At 36.7% G+C, this 17,810-nt stretch overlaps 2 protein-coding genes across 5 annotated transcripts in view; both read right to left on the reverse strand.

The window, feature by feature from the left end:
* Positions 1-2,768, reverse strand: part of LOC113105532 (kin of IRRE-like protein 1) — a 30,170-nt gene extending 27,402 nt beyond the window's left edge. Inside the window, exon 1 of one of the 4 annotated variants that reach the window (XM_026266634.1) lies at positions 2,459-2,768. In XM_026266634.1, the coding sequence (XP_026122419.1) occupies positions 2,459-2,507 (49 nt within the window). In that variant the 5' untranslated portion in view covers positions 2,508-2,768. The remainder of the gene's footprint in view (positions 1-2,458) is intronic. The other 3 variants (XM_026266635.1, XM_026266636.1, XM_026266637.1) reach the window with 3 other exon arrangements.
* A 7,502-nt stretch (positions 2,769-10,270) lies between these two features.
* LOC113105535 (uncharacterized) lies at positions 10,271-17,731 on the reverse strand. The gene is made up of 10 exons (XM_026266639.1): positions 17,256-17,731; positions 16,806-16,936; positions 13,929-14,100; positions 13,145-13,244; positions 12,896-13,065; positions 12,586-12,716; positions 12,189-12,333; positions 11,376-11,475; positions 11,036-11,129; positions 10,271-10,929 (listed from the first exon to the last, which is right to left on the reverse strand). The coding sequence occupies exons 1-10, from the start codon at positions 17,332-17,334 to the stop codon at positions 10,804-10,806; spliced, it is 1,248 nt and encodes a 415-aa protein (XP_026122424.1). The 5' UTR covers positions 17,335-17,731; the 3' UTR covers positions 10,271-10,803.
* Positions 17,732-17,810: the final 79 nt, after the last annotated feature.

Here is a 17,810-nt window from a genome sequence, read left to right on the forward strand (position 1 = left end):
TCTTCTATGAGAGCAGTCAGGCATGAGTAATAATGTCTTTCTCTCCCTCTGGCCTAAAGCACTCCCGCCCCAGCTCCCCCTTCACCCATCCACCCCTCAACAACAACAAAAAGAAAACTCCAATCTTTGTCAATTCAGTCCCTAACCTTAACCCACCTGCCCCCAGTGCTGTCTTTTCTTACAGGCTCACCTCCAGACACAACGACACCCACAAACACACGACTTGCTTCCATCAGAAAAAAGAAATCTACATATTTTCTTAATCTATTAGTCAGTGGGTTGCCTGAACAATGAACTCTCTAATTTGTCTTAAAGGTGCAATGAACAGTAAGTAGCAAAAGGTATTAGATTCCATATTGTGACACATTTGAGTAAAACGGATTATTGAAAAAAAAATAATAATGTTGGGTGGGGACTTGGTTTCGTCATTGGTTGGTGATTGGATAGAGGCAGATCTGAATAAAAAGCAAGAGGCAGGGTTTAAGCTGACTAAATGACTTTTAGAGAGCTAACATTACAAATAGAGCAAGTGGGCTCAATACAGCTCATGGAGATCTACCTTAAGTTCTAACCCCATTCATACACACCTGCCTGTAATTTCCAACATAATTAGCATGTTCAGGTGAGTTTGATAGGAGATGAATGAACTCAACTCAGCAGTAACAGAAGCGGAATATCAACTGCTACATTATTCATGGAAATAAAGTTGCTTTATTTCTTCCTTCTTTACTCTATAGATTGTGCTAAAAAGAGATTAACAACTGCATATGATTTTAGATTCAACAGAGTTCTTAGTTTGTAAAGAGTTAACAGTACCAGTGTGGATCATGGGACGTCTGCAGGTTTTATTCGAAGTATTGCTTATAAAGTACACTCAGAAGGATACGAGCACATGACAAAGAACATCCCTTACAGTATGTGCACAAGCAGTCGTTTCTTGGGCTGGTTACTATGTTTCACAATGTGTGTTTAATGTTGACCTATATTACACTGCGTACAGCACCATCAAACAGTTTTTAGAAAGACAATAGCTGCATTGATGTGAGATCATCATAATTGCCTCTGCTAACCTTATGGAAGTCATTACAGTAATGCACCTCTTTAAAAAGGTATCTGATGGGCCAACTTACAGTACATGCCAAGTCATGTTGCTCTATGAGTCGAGGCAACTGGCCCGAGCATATTAGCGTTCATACAGCACCGATACCTTAATACATTCAACCTTAAGACATGACAGCAATAAATCATTACACATGACATCAGTGCATGTGCATTACTGTACAGTTGTTCCAAAAATAATATATAATAAACAATGTAATGCATGTAATGCAAAGCTTACATGAATATTTGTCACCTAAAATCAGTAAAATCGTCAGTCTGTCCCATTCTGCCTTTTGTTTTCCACAGACAAAATGAAGTCATACAAATTGAGAACAACACCGAGGTTGAGAAAATGATGACCTAATGAATTTTCCCTTTGCTACCTGTAATGCACATTGTGCACTTCACACTGTACTTTCATTCATTCCAGTGAGTCATTCTGCATTCCTCTTCATTTTATGAAGCTCTAAACATTGTGTGATGATGAACAAAGCTGTGTCTGAATCCCTGGAAGACCAATCTCCCCAGATCTTGTCTCATGCTGACGTTCAAAGCAGCCATCAAGAGTCACCTGGACCTGTTTTCAAAAGGTATTTCTCGATGAATGTGCATGTTTGTGCTTTGATTGTGGACTTCATGAGAAAGGCTTACATCATCTGTTCTACCTTGCCGGGACAAAAACACACCCCTCACCTCTGATGGAGTGGTCTGTACCTGCACTCCCTCTCTCCTTGATTCACTCACTCTCTCTCTCACACACACACACACACACATGCACAGTGTGACAGCAGACAATAGGGAGGGTGTCCGCATAGGCGCGATCACGGGAAAAGATGCTGTAATCTAACAGGTAGAGCTCGGTGCTGTCGCCTAGCAACTCGATGGATACATTAATACAGGCGCACCTGGATCTGCAACAATGCAAGACATTAATTAGCCGTTCTGTGTGCTGTGTGTGATCCAACGCACTTGACAGTCAGATGGACGCAGGTGCGGAAATTACCTGCGTGGAAAGCAAACCACGTGAAAGTGGTGCGTTTCTTGATGCGGGAGTGTCAGAGACCCCCCTGCGTGCGCATGCATGAACGTGTGCACGGGCGCGTGTCCTTTCCCCCCTCAAACCTCTCGTCTAATTTGTATTCTCATGACGAGAGCATGTTTGACTGGAGGGAACGCCGCTGGCAGAGTTTACAGTCATCCCGTCATCCCGTTAACTCTGCGCGTGGAATGCAAAGGTCACGTTGCTGCTTTATGAGCAGACAGACATGAACGCTGTAAAATCCTCTGCACATCTGCCCCCTTTTCTCTCCCATTTGCGCTCACACATGCGCAAGTTTGAGCTCGCGGAGTCTCTTACCTCTGTGAAAACTCAACGCCAAACTCAGAAGCAGCAGCAGTCCCTGCATGGTTCAAATCTCCGCATGGGGAGCGTCCAAATCCCTCCAACGGTGGATTATAATCCTTCCATTCACGTGTCGGTTGTGTATAGCCCCTTTTCTCCCCCTTCGCTACTTTTTAGCGCATTTCTAGTCGTTTTTCTTTAGCCGTTCCCTCTTTTGCCCTCCTCTCTTGCGTCTTCAGCGACGCTCCGCTTTCTTATTAGTGGCACATTCCTTGTTCATCTCTCTCGCTCTCTCTCTCTCTCGCTCTCTCTCTCTCTCGCTCTCTCTCTCGTGTCAGCAGCTGCTCCCTCCCTTTCTGTTTCTTTTCAGCGAAGTCCATCCAATTCATGAACGAATCGTTCTCTTGAACTGGATCTTTTCGATGAATCGGTTCACAAACTTGCTGAACAGTGGTTTAGAAATTGGACTGAATCGGTTCTTTATGGATTTATACTTGCTTAAAAAAATGAACATAACTTCATAAAACTAAACGTCACTTTTTCAGAAACTATAAAAAATATGCCATTACAAAAGAAGAAAACACAATGAAAATGGAAAAAAAAACGAACTCAGTCGAACACATTTAACAGGCTCTTCAAATATGCTTCATTCCTTTTTTAATGTTTTTCAAAGTTTCGTTTTCGCTAATCGTGGGTTCTGAATGCATTGCCACAGATTTCCTCTCGTGGGGGCTGACATATTTTTCGACAGTTTCTGAAAAAGTTAAGTTCAGTTTTATAAAGTTACGTTCATTTTTTTAAGCAAGTATAATTCCATAGTTCTTGGCTTTTTTCGGAGCAGAGTTGCATGCAAAGTTCGGGTTAATTAATACTCTTGGACCATTTTGAGGAGCAGAGCACTTTTGGTTATCCATCTGAATACCTTCCTGGATGTTACATTGATCTGCCATGCTGGTACTGTCTTCTGACTCGTATGTTCTTTGACCTACTGTATGTCTGATCAGGGTTAACGATTCACCGAGTCAATGAACCAATAATCGTTATGCTCGACTCGTTGTGAGAGGAGAACCGATGAGTGTGCATTGCATTTGAGAGAGAGAGCATCTGGAATAGTACAGATTTGATTGATGAGGTCTACAAACAAACATAGATCCTAATTTAAAGAAATATTAATATAGCATAGCCTAGACTTTGTTTTTATCTATCTATCAATTCTACAAAACCTATAGCTGGAAAACAGCCTAGGCTATATTTTAAACTTATCTAATGGATGTATAATTACTTTCCCTATACATGTAGCTTTACTGGAATATTTAGATCTTTTTTTTCAATATATGTAATATACAGTCTTGGCAAGGTTAGTTTGGAAATGCAGGCTACAGTTTACAGATTATTTACTATCTAAAATTTTATAAGTAGTCTACCTCATTTACTTTATAAAGTTATTTTGACTGATTAAATTTGATTATTTTCTAAATTTCTAATGTTTTCAACTGTTAATCATTTTAAACAGGTAACCTGTAGTATTCAACACTGATTACTGTCACTTTCAAACTTTTTCAACACTTGATGAAGCCTTATTTAATTTTAAAGCACAGCCACCACAAAATCAGACTTACTTTGGGATCGTTTTGGGGTTAAATACAGATTTTTTTTTTAATTAAAATAAATTGAATTACCCTAGATAATTTAGTTTCATATAGTTACTAACCAACACTGGGAATTAATCCAACAAGTAAATACATACGTATGTACATATACAATCATACATGCATGAAATAAAAACAGACAGAGACATAAAACATTTATATGAGGATAGTGTTTGACAAATCAAAGTTGTAGTAGTTTTTTTTTTTTTTTTTTTGTGCCTAAATATAGTCATATGTAGGCGAGTCACGGACAGTTTCCGATTCTTAAAAAAAAAAAAATGCATTAATGCATAAACAACTAACCTAAAAACCAAAGCGTTTGTATTGTTAAAATGTAAAAATATTATTTGGACTTATTAATATTTTTTATGAGCAAAAAAAAAATGTTTTGACATAAAAAAAGATGTTAAATCCTTGATGTTAAAATGTGCTGTTTTACAGAATGTGCTTTTTTCCTTTACACTTTGAAGTACTTAAAATATTCTCTGTTTTTGAACCGGTTCCTTGGAACGAACGCTCGAAAGAACCGATTCGCTGAAGTGAGTCGAACTGCCATCACTATTTCCTTTCACCCAGCCCAGTTCAGTTGCCCTCCCTCTCTCCTCTCTCCACAGCGACAGAAAGAATAGAGCCCGCGGGAGCGAGGGAAATAAACCTTCTCCTTCATGCGCATCCTACAGAATGGACTCGCATTTTTCTCCTTACATCCTTGTTGTAAGGAGGACTTTGAGGGGTAAATTGTTGACAGCATGCTGATGGTCAGATGTACTGTAATTGGCCAGTGAAGATAGAAAATAGAGAAACGCGGTAATGAATTGAATCCTGTCTAGGAATGCAATTGCAGGTTGGCAGTACAAGGATATTTAGATCACTCGACTGTCAAATATGAAACCTTGTCATGATCTCGTTCAGACTAAACGTTTACTGAACGTATATTCATATGTTTGTGTGCTCTGCCACCTGCTGGACACAACTCGGACTAGGGACAAAATTACAGGGGATATTAGTTTTGATTGAATTATAATGTTATCATTATAAGCTTCTGGTAAAGGAAGTTTGCTACCCTGTATCAAATGGTGATGCAAAATACAACTTTGGCGCATACAAATATTCCTGATTTGTATTGCTTTGACCCTTTTATTCATGGATCAATTTATAATATATGGTGGCGTACTTTATGCTAATTAATAATGCTATTTACTATTTAAATAATTTAATTTAGATTGTCCTCTGTCTCAGCATCACTGTGTTCAGCCAAAATGAAATGTTAGAAATTAAAACAGTAATTAAAAGTAATAAAAATAAAATTATATGCGCATATGTGAGAGGGTTAGAATAAGATATTAATATGTTTATGAAATTAAAAAGCAATTTAATTTGAAATCATTGTCACCACTCACCAGTGTGTGCATGTGAGAGAGAGAAAGAGAGAGGATTTAATTAAATAAATTAAGCAAATCCTTTTTTCTTTTCTTTTTTTTTGAGACATGTAAATTTACAGTGATTGGATACTGAATTTTTATTCATTTATTCAGTCCATATAAAATGCTCTTCATTTTTCAGGGTTTACAATTTTTACACTATTTTGTATCCTATTAGTCAACGCACAAAGGTAAGAAGCAGCCTTAAAATGTTATACTCATATCTTACATGTGTACTAAATACACAATAAGAGCAATTAACATGCCCCATCAGAGAGCTGCACTGCATTTCTCGAACCCGAGCCTCTGGATTAGAACTCCAGCGCGCTATATATATATTATTTGGCTATTTTTTATGACTTTTGATAAGTGGGTCAAACAATAAAAAGGCACACAATTTCCATCTAAGTTACACAAAATAAGGAAACCGAAGATACCTAGCAGTACACACATCACGTGAATTAGGTTAGCTGCTATTTACAATTGTTCAGTTTAATAATAATAACCACCAATACACTGCTTAAAACTATAATTGTTCAGAATGTGTAGTTTTACTAGTTTATTAGCGAATAATACAATTGTGATGGCTTAAAAACGTGTTCAATAATTTAATGTTGTATTTAAAAATAGTTATTTATATTTTTACATAATAAAATGTATTTATATTATTTGACGAACACATCTAAGTGAACATGAATAAGATTTTTTGCTGAGACTTGATGTAGTGACCACTGATCTAAATATAAATGACTGCATAGCTCATTGCATTCTAAACCATATTCATACCTTGGAGTTCTAATCCAAAGTAACTTGTTATTACTTGCACTACTGCCTGTTCATCCAGGAACACTGTATAATCCATTTGCACATTGAAATATTTTTTTCTATGCACTTTACTGTCCATTGCAATACTGTAAATTATGTTCATAGTTCTGCCTATAGTGTACATACACTTTTACATAGCCCATCTGTATAGTATGTTCATAGTACACCTATCTGTATATCGTGCTTATAGTATTTAATATCTGTAAATTATGTCCATAATACTTACCTGTATAGTTATTGTACATATTATAGACCTTTATTCTGTACTTACTGCTTATTGCACTTCTGGTTAGATGCTAACTGCATTTCGTTGCCTTGTACCTACATGTGCAGTGACAATAAAGTTGAATCTAATCTAATCTAATACCTATTATATAATATGATATAATATAATATTTAAAGGTGGGTGTGTCTTCTGCTCACTGCCGGATATGGTCCTCACTCCTGACTCCTCACTGCAGTGCAGAACACAACTCTCACCTTACTTACATAACCTACCCGTCTCCACCCGCTGATCCATAAACCCACCCCTAAATCTACCAATCTCCACCCCCTAGATGTAGATCCAACCATCCCACCTGGGTCTTGTGTTTTGCAGTAAGGGGTTTATGCACTGCCAACACAGGTAACTGATCCAGCACATATGATCCAAAATAAAGCCAAGTTCTTTATGTAGCCTACGTAATTATTCAGGAATTATAAAACATGAACGTATTAGTATAAGAAACTGAATTGAATATACAAAGAATAACTAGTACAATAAATGTTCTGTTGTACTGAAATGTAAAGCTTACAATGCATCATCTTGGAAAAAAAGCTTATTGTCTTTAAATCCGCACTGTAGGCTATGTAGTCAGTTATTTCTCTGAATAAATTATGATGTATTGTCCTATTTTTAATGTCCTGATTGAGCAGCATCTATTTCAGACCCTCCAAGACTGCGCAAATATGTTATGTATTTGCTAAATAATAATCAATTTAACCACCGTTTAAATCATTACCTGCTTCAAAACGATTGATTTGAATGAAATCATTGCGACATTTGCATTAAACCTACTGTACAAATAAAAACACTATAACAAGATTACATAAACAATGAATAACTAGGAGAATGAAGGTATATGTGAAACTGTTATACAAAGCATAAATCTTAAGATTTCACAATGAGCAGGAGAAATTTCAGACATTAAAATAAATAACTGTTTACTCCCAGGTTGTTTGTATTGTAAGAATGTATATGGATATTTAAGAGTTAAAATTGCTGAATTGTTAGGTGATGATTTCTCATTAAATTTGTATGATTTCCTATTCATTCAGTGTAATGTATTGGAATAGTGGGGGATACTAATATGGCATCGCAGTGGCTTCACTTTCATGACATCATGAGTAATCCAGTTCTCAATAGAGTGGTGGAACTATGATGTCACTTTTTAGGCAAAAACTCGGAAGCAAGTTCGCTTTTTGCACTTCTGGTTCCATTATCCCAAGGTCAAGTTTTTTTTTTTTTAATGGGAATTTGGTTAAATCCACTAAAATACGGTCTGTGGTTCACACGAGCTCAAGAGACACTTTTGCGGCCATTTTTGATGAGCTAAACTCAAAAGATTTTTTTTTTATGTACACAAAATTGTTCACAAATCTGTCTAAATCTGTGTTAGTGAGCACTTCTCCTTTGCTGAGATAATCCATCCACCTCACAGGTGTGGCATACCTAAATATTTCTTCTGTCCACTTGGAGGGAGAGAACTGCACAAATAACTGACTAAATCCTCTGTAGGCAGCATGTCTTCGTCATACAGCTCATTACCGAAAGAATTAGAATTATGAGCTTCGGGGGTAGGCTGCAACTCATAGTTGAAAAGTCAACCTGGTCTACGTAGCACTCTTCAAGAGCTTGAATGCGGCCCCAGGGGAAGTGAGAAGAAAGGAGAAAACTTGTCTTGCCTTCCATAAGCTCCGGTATGCACGTCTTGGCACGTCAGCAACCGCAGAAACGGGAGTTAGACACTAGACCTCCCTCCTTAATGAAGGCCGCAAACCTCAAGGCTTTTTCAGTGTTGACAATCAGAGAGGCCGTTAAAGGGTTAGTTCACACAATTATCTAAATTATGTAATTAATAACTCACCCTCATGTCGTTCCAAACCCGTGAGACCGGCGTTCAAGATATTTTAGAATTAGTCCGAGAGCTCTCAGTCCCTCCATTGAAGCTGTGTGTACGGTCTACTGTCCATGTCCAGAAAGGTAAGAAAAACATCATCAAAGTAGTCCATGTGACATCAGAGGATCAGTTAGAATTTTTTGAAGCATCGAAAAATACATTTTGGTCCAAAAATAGCAAAAACTACGACTTTATTCAGCATTGTCTTCTCTTCCATGTCAATGACAACGTCAATTTTTAATAACAAATCGACCTTCCTTTAGCAACTTTCCTCAGTGTTGCCGACTTGTTGCTACTTGATGCAAGTTGCAATTGTCCAATAATAATCGTTCATTTATGATAACATCTTGTTATTAATTTGTACCTGCACGTTTAGATCAGATAAGTTAAAAGAATGTAGAAAAATAGAAAAGGTACTGAAAATTTTCTGCCAGGACCGTACAGAAAATACTAATTCTGTGAACAAGTGACCGATTTCAGGCATGGCTTCAGCGTTTATTTATAGGGTAGGGGGCGGGCACTTCGGATTCTACCGAGCATTTGATTGGACAGAAGATATGATGAGAAATTAAGTGTGATATGATGTAATGAAAATTCGTGATCCATTTTTGTGGAAGTGAGAGACCATAAGTTTTGAATGCTTAGATCTCCTAAATGTGAATTTTGTCATTATTTTGGAACACACCAGCTTAAAGCTAACATGTTAATACTAAAAGCTAAAAATACTTACATTTAGATTTCATGGGGACTTTTAAGTTGCAACCTGAAAACACAAAATGCAATGCATAATTTTATATTCAGGTAAAAAAAAAAAAAAAAACTAAATAAACAACTGTGAAAAATCAATACAGAAAATTCCTTCAAAATAACTTTGTGCCCTATACAGACTTTTCTGTTTAGCATACTAACTACCAATACACTGCTTAAAAATATACTTGTTCAGAATGTGAATTTTCTTTCAAGTTAATAAGAAAGTAATTTGAGTAATGTGTATTCAATGTAGTGTTGCGTTGTGATCACATGATGTCACCACAACGTCATTTAGCAACTTTCAGCAACAAATTGTCCTGCCTTTAGCAACTTCCCCTGACAATTAGTTGACAACACTCCCAATGTAATTTATGCAACTTGAATAACGCTTTCAATTTAGATTAAGAAATGCAAATATTTATCGTAGTTGCTATCCGTTGTAAAATGTATTTTCTTTCTTTTTTAGTCTTTCCTTTGCTGATAACAAACGTTTTTGGTAACACTTTCTAGGAACAATTCTCTTCTAGTTGCTTGTTAGAATGCTCCTATTAATAAACAGCAATTTAAGAGTTTATTGAAGCAAAGGTCATAGTTAATGGTTTGTTAATAGTGAGAATTGGACCTTAAAATATAGCGTGACCCCTTTTTTGTTTTGTTTTTCTAAACAGTGTGCCCAGTTATGCAAACAATTTAATTACAGGAAAATACTGTTTACTTAAACTTGACATGAAACAGAAAGTATGCAAATACAATTTTAACTTTTAAGGTATATATTTAATTTTATGTACAATTTATACAAATATATATAACTTTATTTTTTTTTGAATGCCTAGTTGTCATGTGATGTTCCATATCCATTATTTTGTCTATATCCATTTGTTAGTCAAAACTGTGAACATGATATACATATTTAGAGTAAAGAACATTTTTCATTTTGGTATACAGTAAATCACACTTTAATACATAAATCACAGTGTATAGAAAACCTTATTTCTTTAAAGTTTTTTTTTTTCTTTTCTTTTCATACAAAATTATTTTTGTAGCAGTACATGAAGTTTGTAAACTATGTGCAAGAACACCCACAAGTCCATAAATGCGGCTGTACAAACAAGCATAAAAAAGTTCAGTAATTGTGTGCAAGAGATCAAAGTTTCCTCGTTCCATGGACCTTTTTGCAGTGGTCCCCTATCATTTTGAATGAAGCTGCTTATGATGTCCTCCGGCCTCTGGATACACCGAGTGAGTACAGTGTGAGCTTCACATAACCAGATAATCAGAGCCAACCAACCTGCCCCAGGAAAGTCTGTTGATTGCTTTTCTTATCTTCACAATACATTCAATGAAAACAAGCCACTGCTGTGCCAAGAAGAGCAATTTTACTGGCAACTGCAATAAGTGCGGTCGAAGTCCATTCAAAAAAACAAAGGTGGAGCCTGAGTTATTATTCATCAGCAGATGAAACAGACAATATGAATTTACTCCCCCTTGCATAGACATTTTCCTGTCAGTGTAGGTTTTAAGTTCACCCTGAGTCCTTCCTGATGTACTGGAGATTTTCACTCATCAGAAATTGTTATCCCTGCATTTGTTGTGGTTGGTAAAAGCGGTGTCTCAGGTTCAAGACTTATCTTGCTTGCTACGATTTCTTCAATAGGGACGTACAGTCTGCCATCTGTAGGACTCTGATGGAGAAAGAATATTAATTACAGATTTTTAATGGGGGAATGTGTGAATCTGAAAGCTTTCTGATTGCGAAACTAATAAAAGATTATTGGCTGCACAAATTACCCGTGCATCCTCCGGCATCCTAATGTTGTTGATGAGCATGTCCTTGAAGATAAGTGTTGGCTCTGGGATTTTTGGGAATATGATGTCTTTATGTCTGAAGGAAGACAAGCAAATTCAGATTTCAGTTCATTCCAGGCCCAATTATTATTTAGTTTTATATTTATAGTACTTAAGATGGTTCAATAGTATCTGTGATTCACAGGACATACAAATTAGATATTAAGAAATCGTAAAAATACACAATAACCAATATATAAAACATGATGAGGTATTAATACTGTTTCACATTTGTTCTTTTTAAGAGAAGAGCAGAACAATGAAAATCTAAATCATTCCTCACCTTCTGAGCAGCACAAGAGAAACGATCAGGCAACAGGAAACTATGAGCGGAATAATAATGACAGCCAGAAACGCAGGCAAATGTGGATCTCTGTCCTCACCTACGACACAGAGCAATGAAAACATTCAAGTTCAGGTGTCAAAGATCAGAGGAAAGCACATTTCTTTTGCAGGATGTGAAGCAAGTAACTCTAAATAAACTACCATTTCAAAAGTTTAGGCTCAGCAAGATTTTGCTTTTCTTTAAAAAAAAAATCGGTTTCCCGAAAAAGACATCAACACTGATAAGAAAGGTTTCTTGAGCAGCAAATCAGCACAGTAGAATGATTTCTGAAGGATCATGTGACACTGAAGACTGGAGTAATGATGCTGAAAATTACATATCAAAATATACAACGGTTACTTAAAATGTTTCTCTTTATCCAATACTTTGATATGACTTTGTGAGCATAATATCTTGCAGACCCCAAACTTAATGTAAATGAAGTGGATTATTATTATGCAAATCCAAGTCAAATCTGAAGGTAGAGTTTATTATTTTAGGGCGTTTCGTCAAGTTGTGGCAGTTGTTTTATTTATTAAAACTAACATTTTTCTTTATGTTATATACAGTACAGTCTAGACTAAAATGGTCCAGGAATCTAAAACTGTCATGCATGCCTTTTTATTTTGACTGTTGTATCCTTGATGCAGGTTTCTGGTTACTATGAGGAATATCCATAAAATTTGAATTTTACATTTCTAATACTTTATCAATCTAAACAGAGTGATTATTATAGTTGAATATGATGCCGATTGCTAGGCCCAGACGTACCGTATTCCACCTCATCACTCGGGTCACTCCTCCCTGCACCACATTTGTCTGAGAAGATGATCTGGACTCTGGCTTTGTACTTGCAGTTTGAGTCATAGTCCACTTCATAGTTGGGTTTGTCCATGACCTCCTGTTCTTGTGCATTCTTTAAAACACAACAGAAAAATATAGGATCAGAAAATCAAATCATAGAATATAAGAAGCTGTTTTGTTTGACATGACATTATGCACTTCAGTTCATGCTGCAATAATAGCTCTGCCAATGCCATGCTTTAATAAATGTGTGTTGATATACATTGCATTGTTTAAATGTCCTTTTCAGTCTTTCTATACTCTTAAACATCACAAGAGGGCAGTTAAATGTGCAAATAAATCCTTAGTGAGAATGATGATTTACCTTATCACACTTTGTGTATGTGTACTTGTATTTGTAGCAGTGAGACCCAAACTCTAAATCTGATTGGTTTGTCTGAAAATGTAGACTGTGCCCGTCACTCTGGATCGTAAGTTGAGGTTTTTTTAGTTTCACTGCAAAGGAAGCCCCCAAAAAAGAGACTATTAATTAGTGAAACAAACAGACAGGAGATTGGCATGTAATCAACTATATTTTTTCTTAAATGATTTGCTGTTGTGAAGAAGACAACGCAACATGCTGTATTTTAGAAAAGTGTGCAACTGTGCATGTTTTTAAAAAAGTGCATGTTTACCATAATGTGCTGGCCCCTCTTCAATGAAAGTGTTGTTTACAGCTTTACCCATGTAAGTGCCAATGAAGAGATAGCTCATGTCCGTCATCTCCTTGAGACGTGTATCGTGTATGACACATTCTCCATCCTTCATATCATTGCACTTTATTACCGTATTTTTCTGAGGTGACCTGAAACACACAGGTTAATAACCAATGTATAGATGAAAGGAAATATACAAAACAATGGTAAAAATAGAGAGTTACATACAAGTAATAAAAAACAAGGTCTTCGACTACACCAACACGACTCCAAGTGCACCTCAGCTTGTTATGGGAATACTCATAGCTCCGGTTTGTCACCAGCATCACTGAAATAAATGTGCAGATTTAAAATCAAGCCCCAGAACTGGAATTTTAAAATTAGATGAATTCATGAATATTTCATTAACCTGTGGATTATGTAAGAAGTGAATCTTAATGCTTGAGTTCCTTGACTATGAAAATCAGCATTTTATTCTTTAAGACTGAATGGGCTATGAAAACCCACTGGAACATTCAGAACTCAGACACTCAGTATGAAATGTGACATCACAAAGTTGCATGCACATAAATGCATTAACACATGAACGCCCATATTCACATGTAAGTGAATGCATGACATTGATTCAGTGATTCAGTTATAGTGAGGCAAACAAGAGTAAAGCAGGAAAGATGCTATTATTCCCCCAAAAAACTGAAAAAAAGTCTTTAACAGTGAATATTAGAACTATGATTAGTATTTAGACAAATGCCTCAGTAAAGAGCTGAAAACTATATTGCAAACCTGCAGCTCTTAAAAAACGAATGGTGTTAAATAATATAAACTGTTCATCTTGGTTACTTTTTTCTTAAGTAAAATGCATCAAAGGATTGTTTGTTCTGTATCCAGTAATACCATAACATGTAATAAAATAAACATACCTCCATGACTTAAGATCAAAAGGAATGATTAAAAATGGACAAAGTACCAAAAAGCATTTAACATGAGATAAGTTGGTTATCATGCAGGGTACCTGTAGGTGGAGGGAGGATAATGTTCAAAGATGGACTTTGTTTTCTGCTTCCACAGTTTTCAGGGTTCACTGTAACACTGATGCACAGTCCATTCACATTGGAGATATTCCAGCTGCAGGTGGTGCTTTGGACTCTCCTGGTTTGCCTTTTATTGTCTGTTACAGAACACTCCTGTTGGCGACAGTAGATTTTCATGTAAAATACAGTCTGTTTATACTTGTGTTTTGTGTTACTGTGTGTGTGTGTGTGTGTGTGTGCACGCCTTACTCCATACTGAGTAAGAATGAGTCACTTGTTTCTAACGAAAACCTCCCATTATTCCTTTCCAGAATATTTTCCCTAAAGTTACAGCTTTTCAAGATGATAAAGCAATCAAAAATACCCTTCCCTTTACTAGGCACAAAGAAGTAAATATTTTAGGGATTATTTTTGCATTAACTGAATTACATTGGAAAGCAAGTGTTTGTTGAACAAGCAGTTCATTTGGTTCCCATAACATAGGGAATATCTATATATAGGTATACAGTACTTTCAAATGAGTTTCAAACTTAAATATTACACAAACAGAAACACAATCGCAAATAAAGTTGCTAAGTTTCCAAACAACAGAGTTCCAGAACTCGCTTTGTTTCCTCTTCCTCTCGCTTTACCAAATCTTCTTATTGTGCCTAATGTATGAGGAGGGTTTTAGGATGGTCTAATCTAATGATAGGACTTCAGTCGATGTCAATAACTGGTTTTATTTACAGTTATTCTCATCAAATCCAGCTTGTGTCAAACTTCACGATGTCAGTACAGCTGGCCATGCAGTTTGCTAACCCGACTGGTTCTCCAAGACGGAAATGACCTTTCAGAAGTGCTATGTTTAACTCTGAAATTCCCTAAAATACCACAGGTACCACTCAAACCAACCAAAGGTAATCCAAATCAGATTAGCTGTTTGTAATTAATGTGTAACATGTACAGAAGTATTTGAACACAATTAGCTTCAAATGTGTGTCGTTAGAATCTAAAACACATCAGATAAAAGCTCATTTGATTGCAAAGGCTCGATTTGTAACCTCGATTTGCATTTTTTTGAATTGCTCCAACGTGTACACATTTCCATTACAGTTCATTTACTTTGTGTGAACATCATCCCAGGAGTTCATGAAAACAGGGTTTTGCAAGGAAGTACACGGTTTAAGTTGAGTGTTGTGCCTGGCCCGGCCACTACAGGATTTAAACAATGACTGGCACGGTGTTCTTAAAAGTAAATAAAATGTTTTATATTAGTTGTACTGTTAGACTAAGCAGACTTAATAAAACCTTAATATCTACTTGTGCCATAACACTCAATGAGGAACACATGGAGAAAGGGCTGTTTAAATGGAAAAGGGCAAAGAGAGATAAGTACACACATAAATGAAACTAGACACGTGATGCAAAAAACAACAACCCAAGGTAGACTTTGACTTTGGCTTACATGGGGAAGAGCTACGGCAATAAAGTATCATATAAATGAAAATGTCCAACTGATCTACTTTCATTCAGTTGACTTCAGATGGACGAAAACACGCTATAAACTCCGGTTTAGTGTTTGCTCAGGGCTTCTCAGACCTGGTTAACTGCGTGATTACAGAGAAAAACTATGCTTCCTGTACGACAAGAAGTGTGCCAGGGTCACTTATACTACGGTCGGTCCTGCTTTGACTCATTTTCATGAAACAGTTAAAAATATGGGACAACAAAACTGAACTGTTTAATTTATTTAAGTACACATTTGGTTTTAATAACATTATTTTAGAATCCACATTGAATGTCAGCACTGTTTAAATGCTAAGGCTATCTGTAAAACTACAGGACTGTTTGAATCGAGAAGGCAAAAATGTCACTAAATATAGTAAAGACCGGTCACAGCTGCTTGCATAACTCCTAACCGAACATTATAAACTAGCCCAAGGAGACCCTTTGTCCTTTTGTCCTCTTGGGTTCTGTCCAAAGCTATTTTAAAGGTTTGAAAATGTATCCGCGTTAGGAAGCTTTGAACCCTTGAAATATTTGCTGTGAAAAATCAATAAATAAAGAAAAACTATTTTAAAAAGTGAACCTTCGCCTTCGGCATCCGGAGTGACCCATGAGCTGCAATAAACACCAAACATCTCCCGATCATTTCTGCACATTAGCTTTGGGGAATTTGGCCCAATCCTGCTTAAATGTGGCTTAAATTCAGCTAAATTGGAGGTCTTGTTTTGCTGGGACTGCTCTCCTCATGACCTTTAGATCTCAGGGTTTTTTAATGGGATTCAAGTTTGGGAATTTGACTTTGGAAGTTCAAGTTAATTTCTGATTTAACCATTTAATAGACTTACTGTACAGCATATCCTCCAGATCAGGTGTCAAACTCCATTTTGTTTCAGCCCTGCTTCAACACACATACCATAGCTTTCAAATAAGCCTTAAGGGTTTAATTAGAGTTGAATCTAAACTATGCAGGGCTGGCACTCCAAGAATTGAGTTTGACACACCTGCTCCAGAAGAACAAACATATTCATCTTTAAATTATTGTTTTTGGACAATCTAGTTGTACAGTAGACTGTTGGATCTTAAACCCACAAAATAAACTACAAAAACTACAAGATGTAGTGAGGATCAGACTTTGATTGGGAAGATCCAGTTTTATGTTCTGTCAATAGTGCAATAACTCGAACTTTGCCCATAAAACTGATCCCAAAGTTCACATATTTATTCCATAATAATATTTTTAAATAAAAAATCTCAAAGCGCTCAATAAAAACATGCATGTAGAAAATATAAGACATTTTTATGAGTTCACAGACTTTCTACAGTAGTTTCCGATCGCAAATGCAGTTCCGTCAAATGGAGAGCTGACTCACCTGAGAATGGCGCACGTCCACCGTGTAGTTCACTTTGCAGTCAGGGTCAAGATCCTTCGGCTTTTCCCATGTCAAATTAAGAGTGAAAGGTGTTTCCCATTTGAAAGTCAGGTTCCTTGGTGGAGGGAGCTCTGTGTGGTCCAAGAGAAGTGGAACACAGTTATGAAGAAATACACAGGAACAACTTTCAAGAAGAAAGTAACAGTAATAACATTCAGGTGTTTGTTTGTAGTAGTAGGCTACTAGTAACAAACTATTACAGGGACAAGTTGAGACAAGAAGCAGGTTTGGGTAGAAACACACTGGTGGCTTTTAGGAGAAAGTCTCTGACGTCACCGCTTTCTGGAATTATACAGGATTTCCCGCACGCGCTGTCATAGGAAAACTTCAGGGAAGCGCGAGACTAGAATACACGAAACATATATATATTTTTAAATACAGTAAACCCACCTGAAATGCCTTCAACTCCGACGAACATGATCGAGACGGTGAAGCATATCATTAGGGAGAGATCCCAAACCCGAAACATCTTCTTGGAAGGTTTTAACGGATATTCCGTTTGAAATCCAAAGTGAAGTCTCTTAATCCTTTGTCGATATACTCAAAACGCGATCTTTTTTTTTTTTTTACCTTTTTTTTACTCGACGTAATAAATCAACAATTAGATGTAGAGTGGACGCGTCTGTCAGGCTCGCGCTCAGAGCTGAAGTGCGTCTGGTGTCTGTCGGACTCTCTGTAAGACTGCAGTGGGTGGAGTGTGTGAACTCACATTCACATGCTCTCTATGGATTAAAGGGAAGTAGTTTGGCATTGCCTCATTTCTACAGATTTGTAAGTCGTCTGGATGTCGAGTGCCCAAATTTCGAGATAAATTACGGATTTCGTCCCAGTTGAATTAGTAGAAAATGATCAAAGAAGAATCACCAAGACTACAGTCGAACAGAAAAAAAAAATACTGGAAGTTCATTACCGGGACATTAATGAATCCTGTCATTTTACGAACAC

The sequence above is a fragment of the Carassius auratus genome, chromosome 7, assembly GCF_003368295.1.
Source record: "Carassius auratus strain Wakin chromosome 7, ASM336829v1, whole genome shotgun sequence".
NCBI classification, from domain to species: Eukaryota; Metazoa; Chordata; class Actinopteri; order Cypriniformes; family Cyprinidae; genus Carassius; species Carassius auratus.

What these genes read in the sequence shown, in the direction of transcription:
- LOC113105535 (XM_026266639.1), bottom strand. Translation starts at nt 17,334, where the DNA reads ATGTTTCGGGTTTGGGATCTCTCCCTAATGATATGCTTCACCGTCTCG. An exon ending in CATACACAAAGTGTGATAAG is followed by an intron (nt 12,334 to 12,585) that starts GTAAATCATCAT and finishes TGTGTTTTAAAG; the next exon opens with AATGCACAAGAACAGGAGGT. An exon ending in TCTCTTGTGCTGCTCAGAAG is followed by an intron (nt 11,130 to 11,375) that starts GTGAGGAATGAT and finishes GTCTTCCTTCAG; the next exon opens with ACATAAAGACATCATATTCC.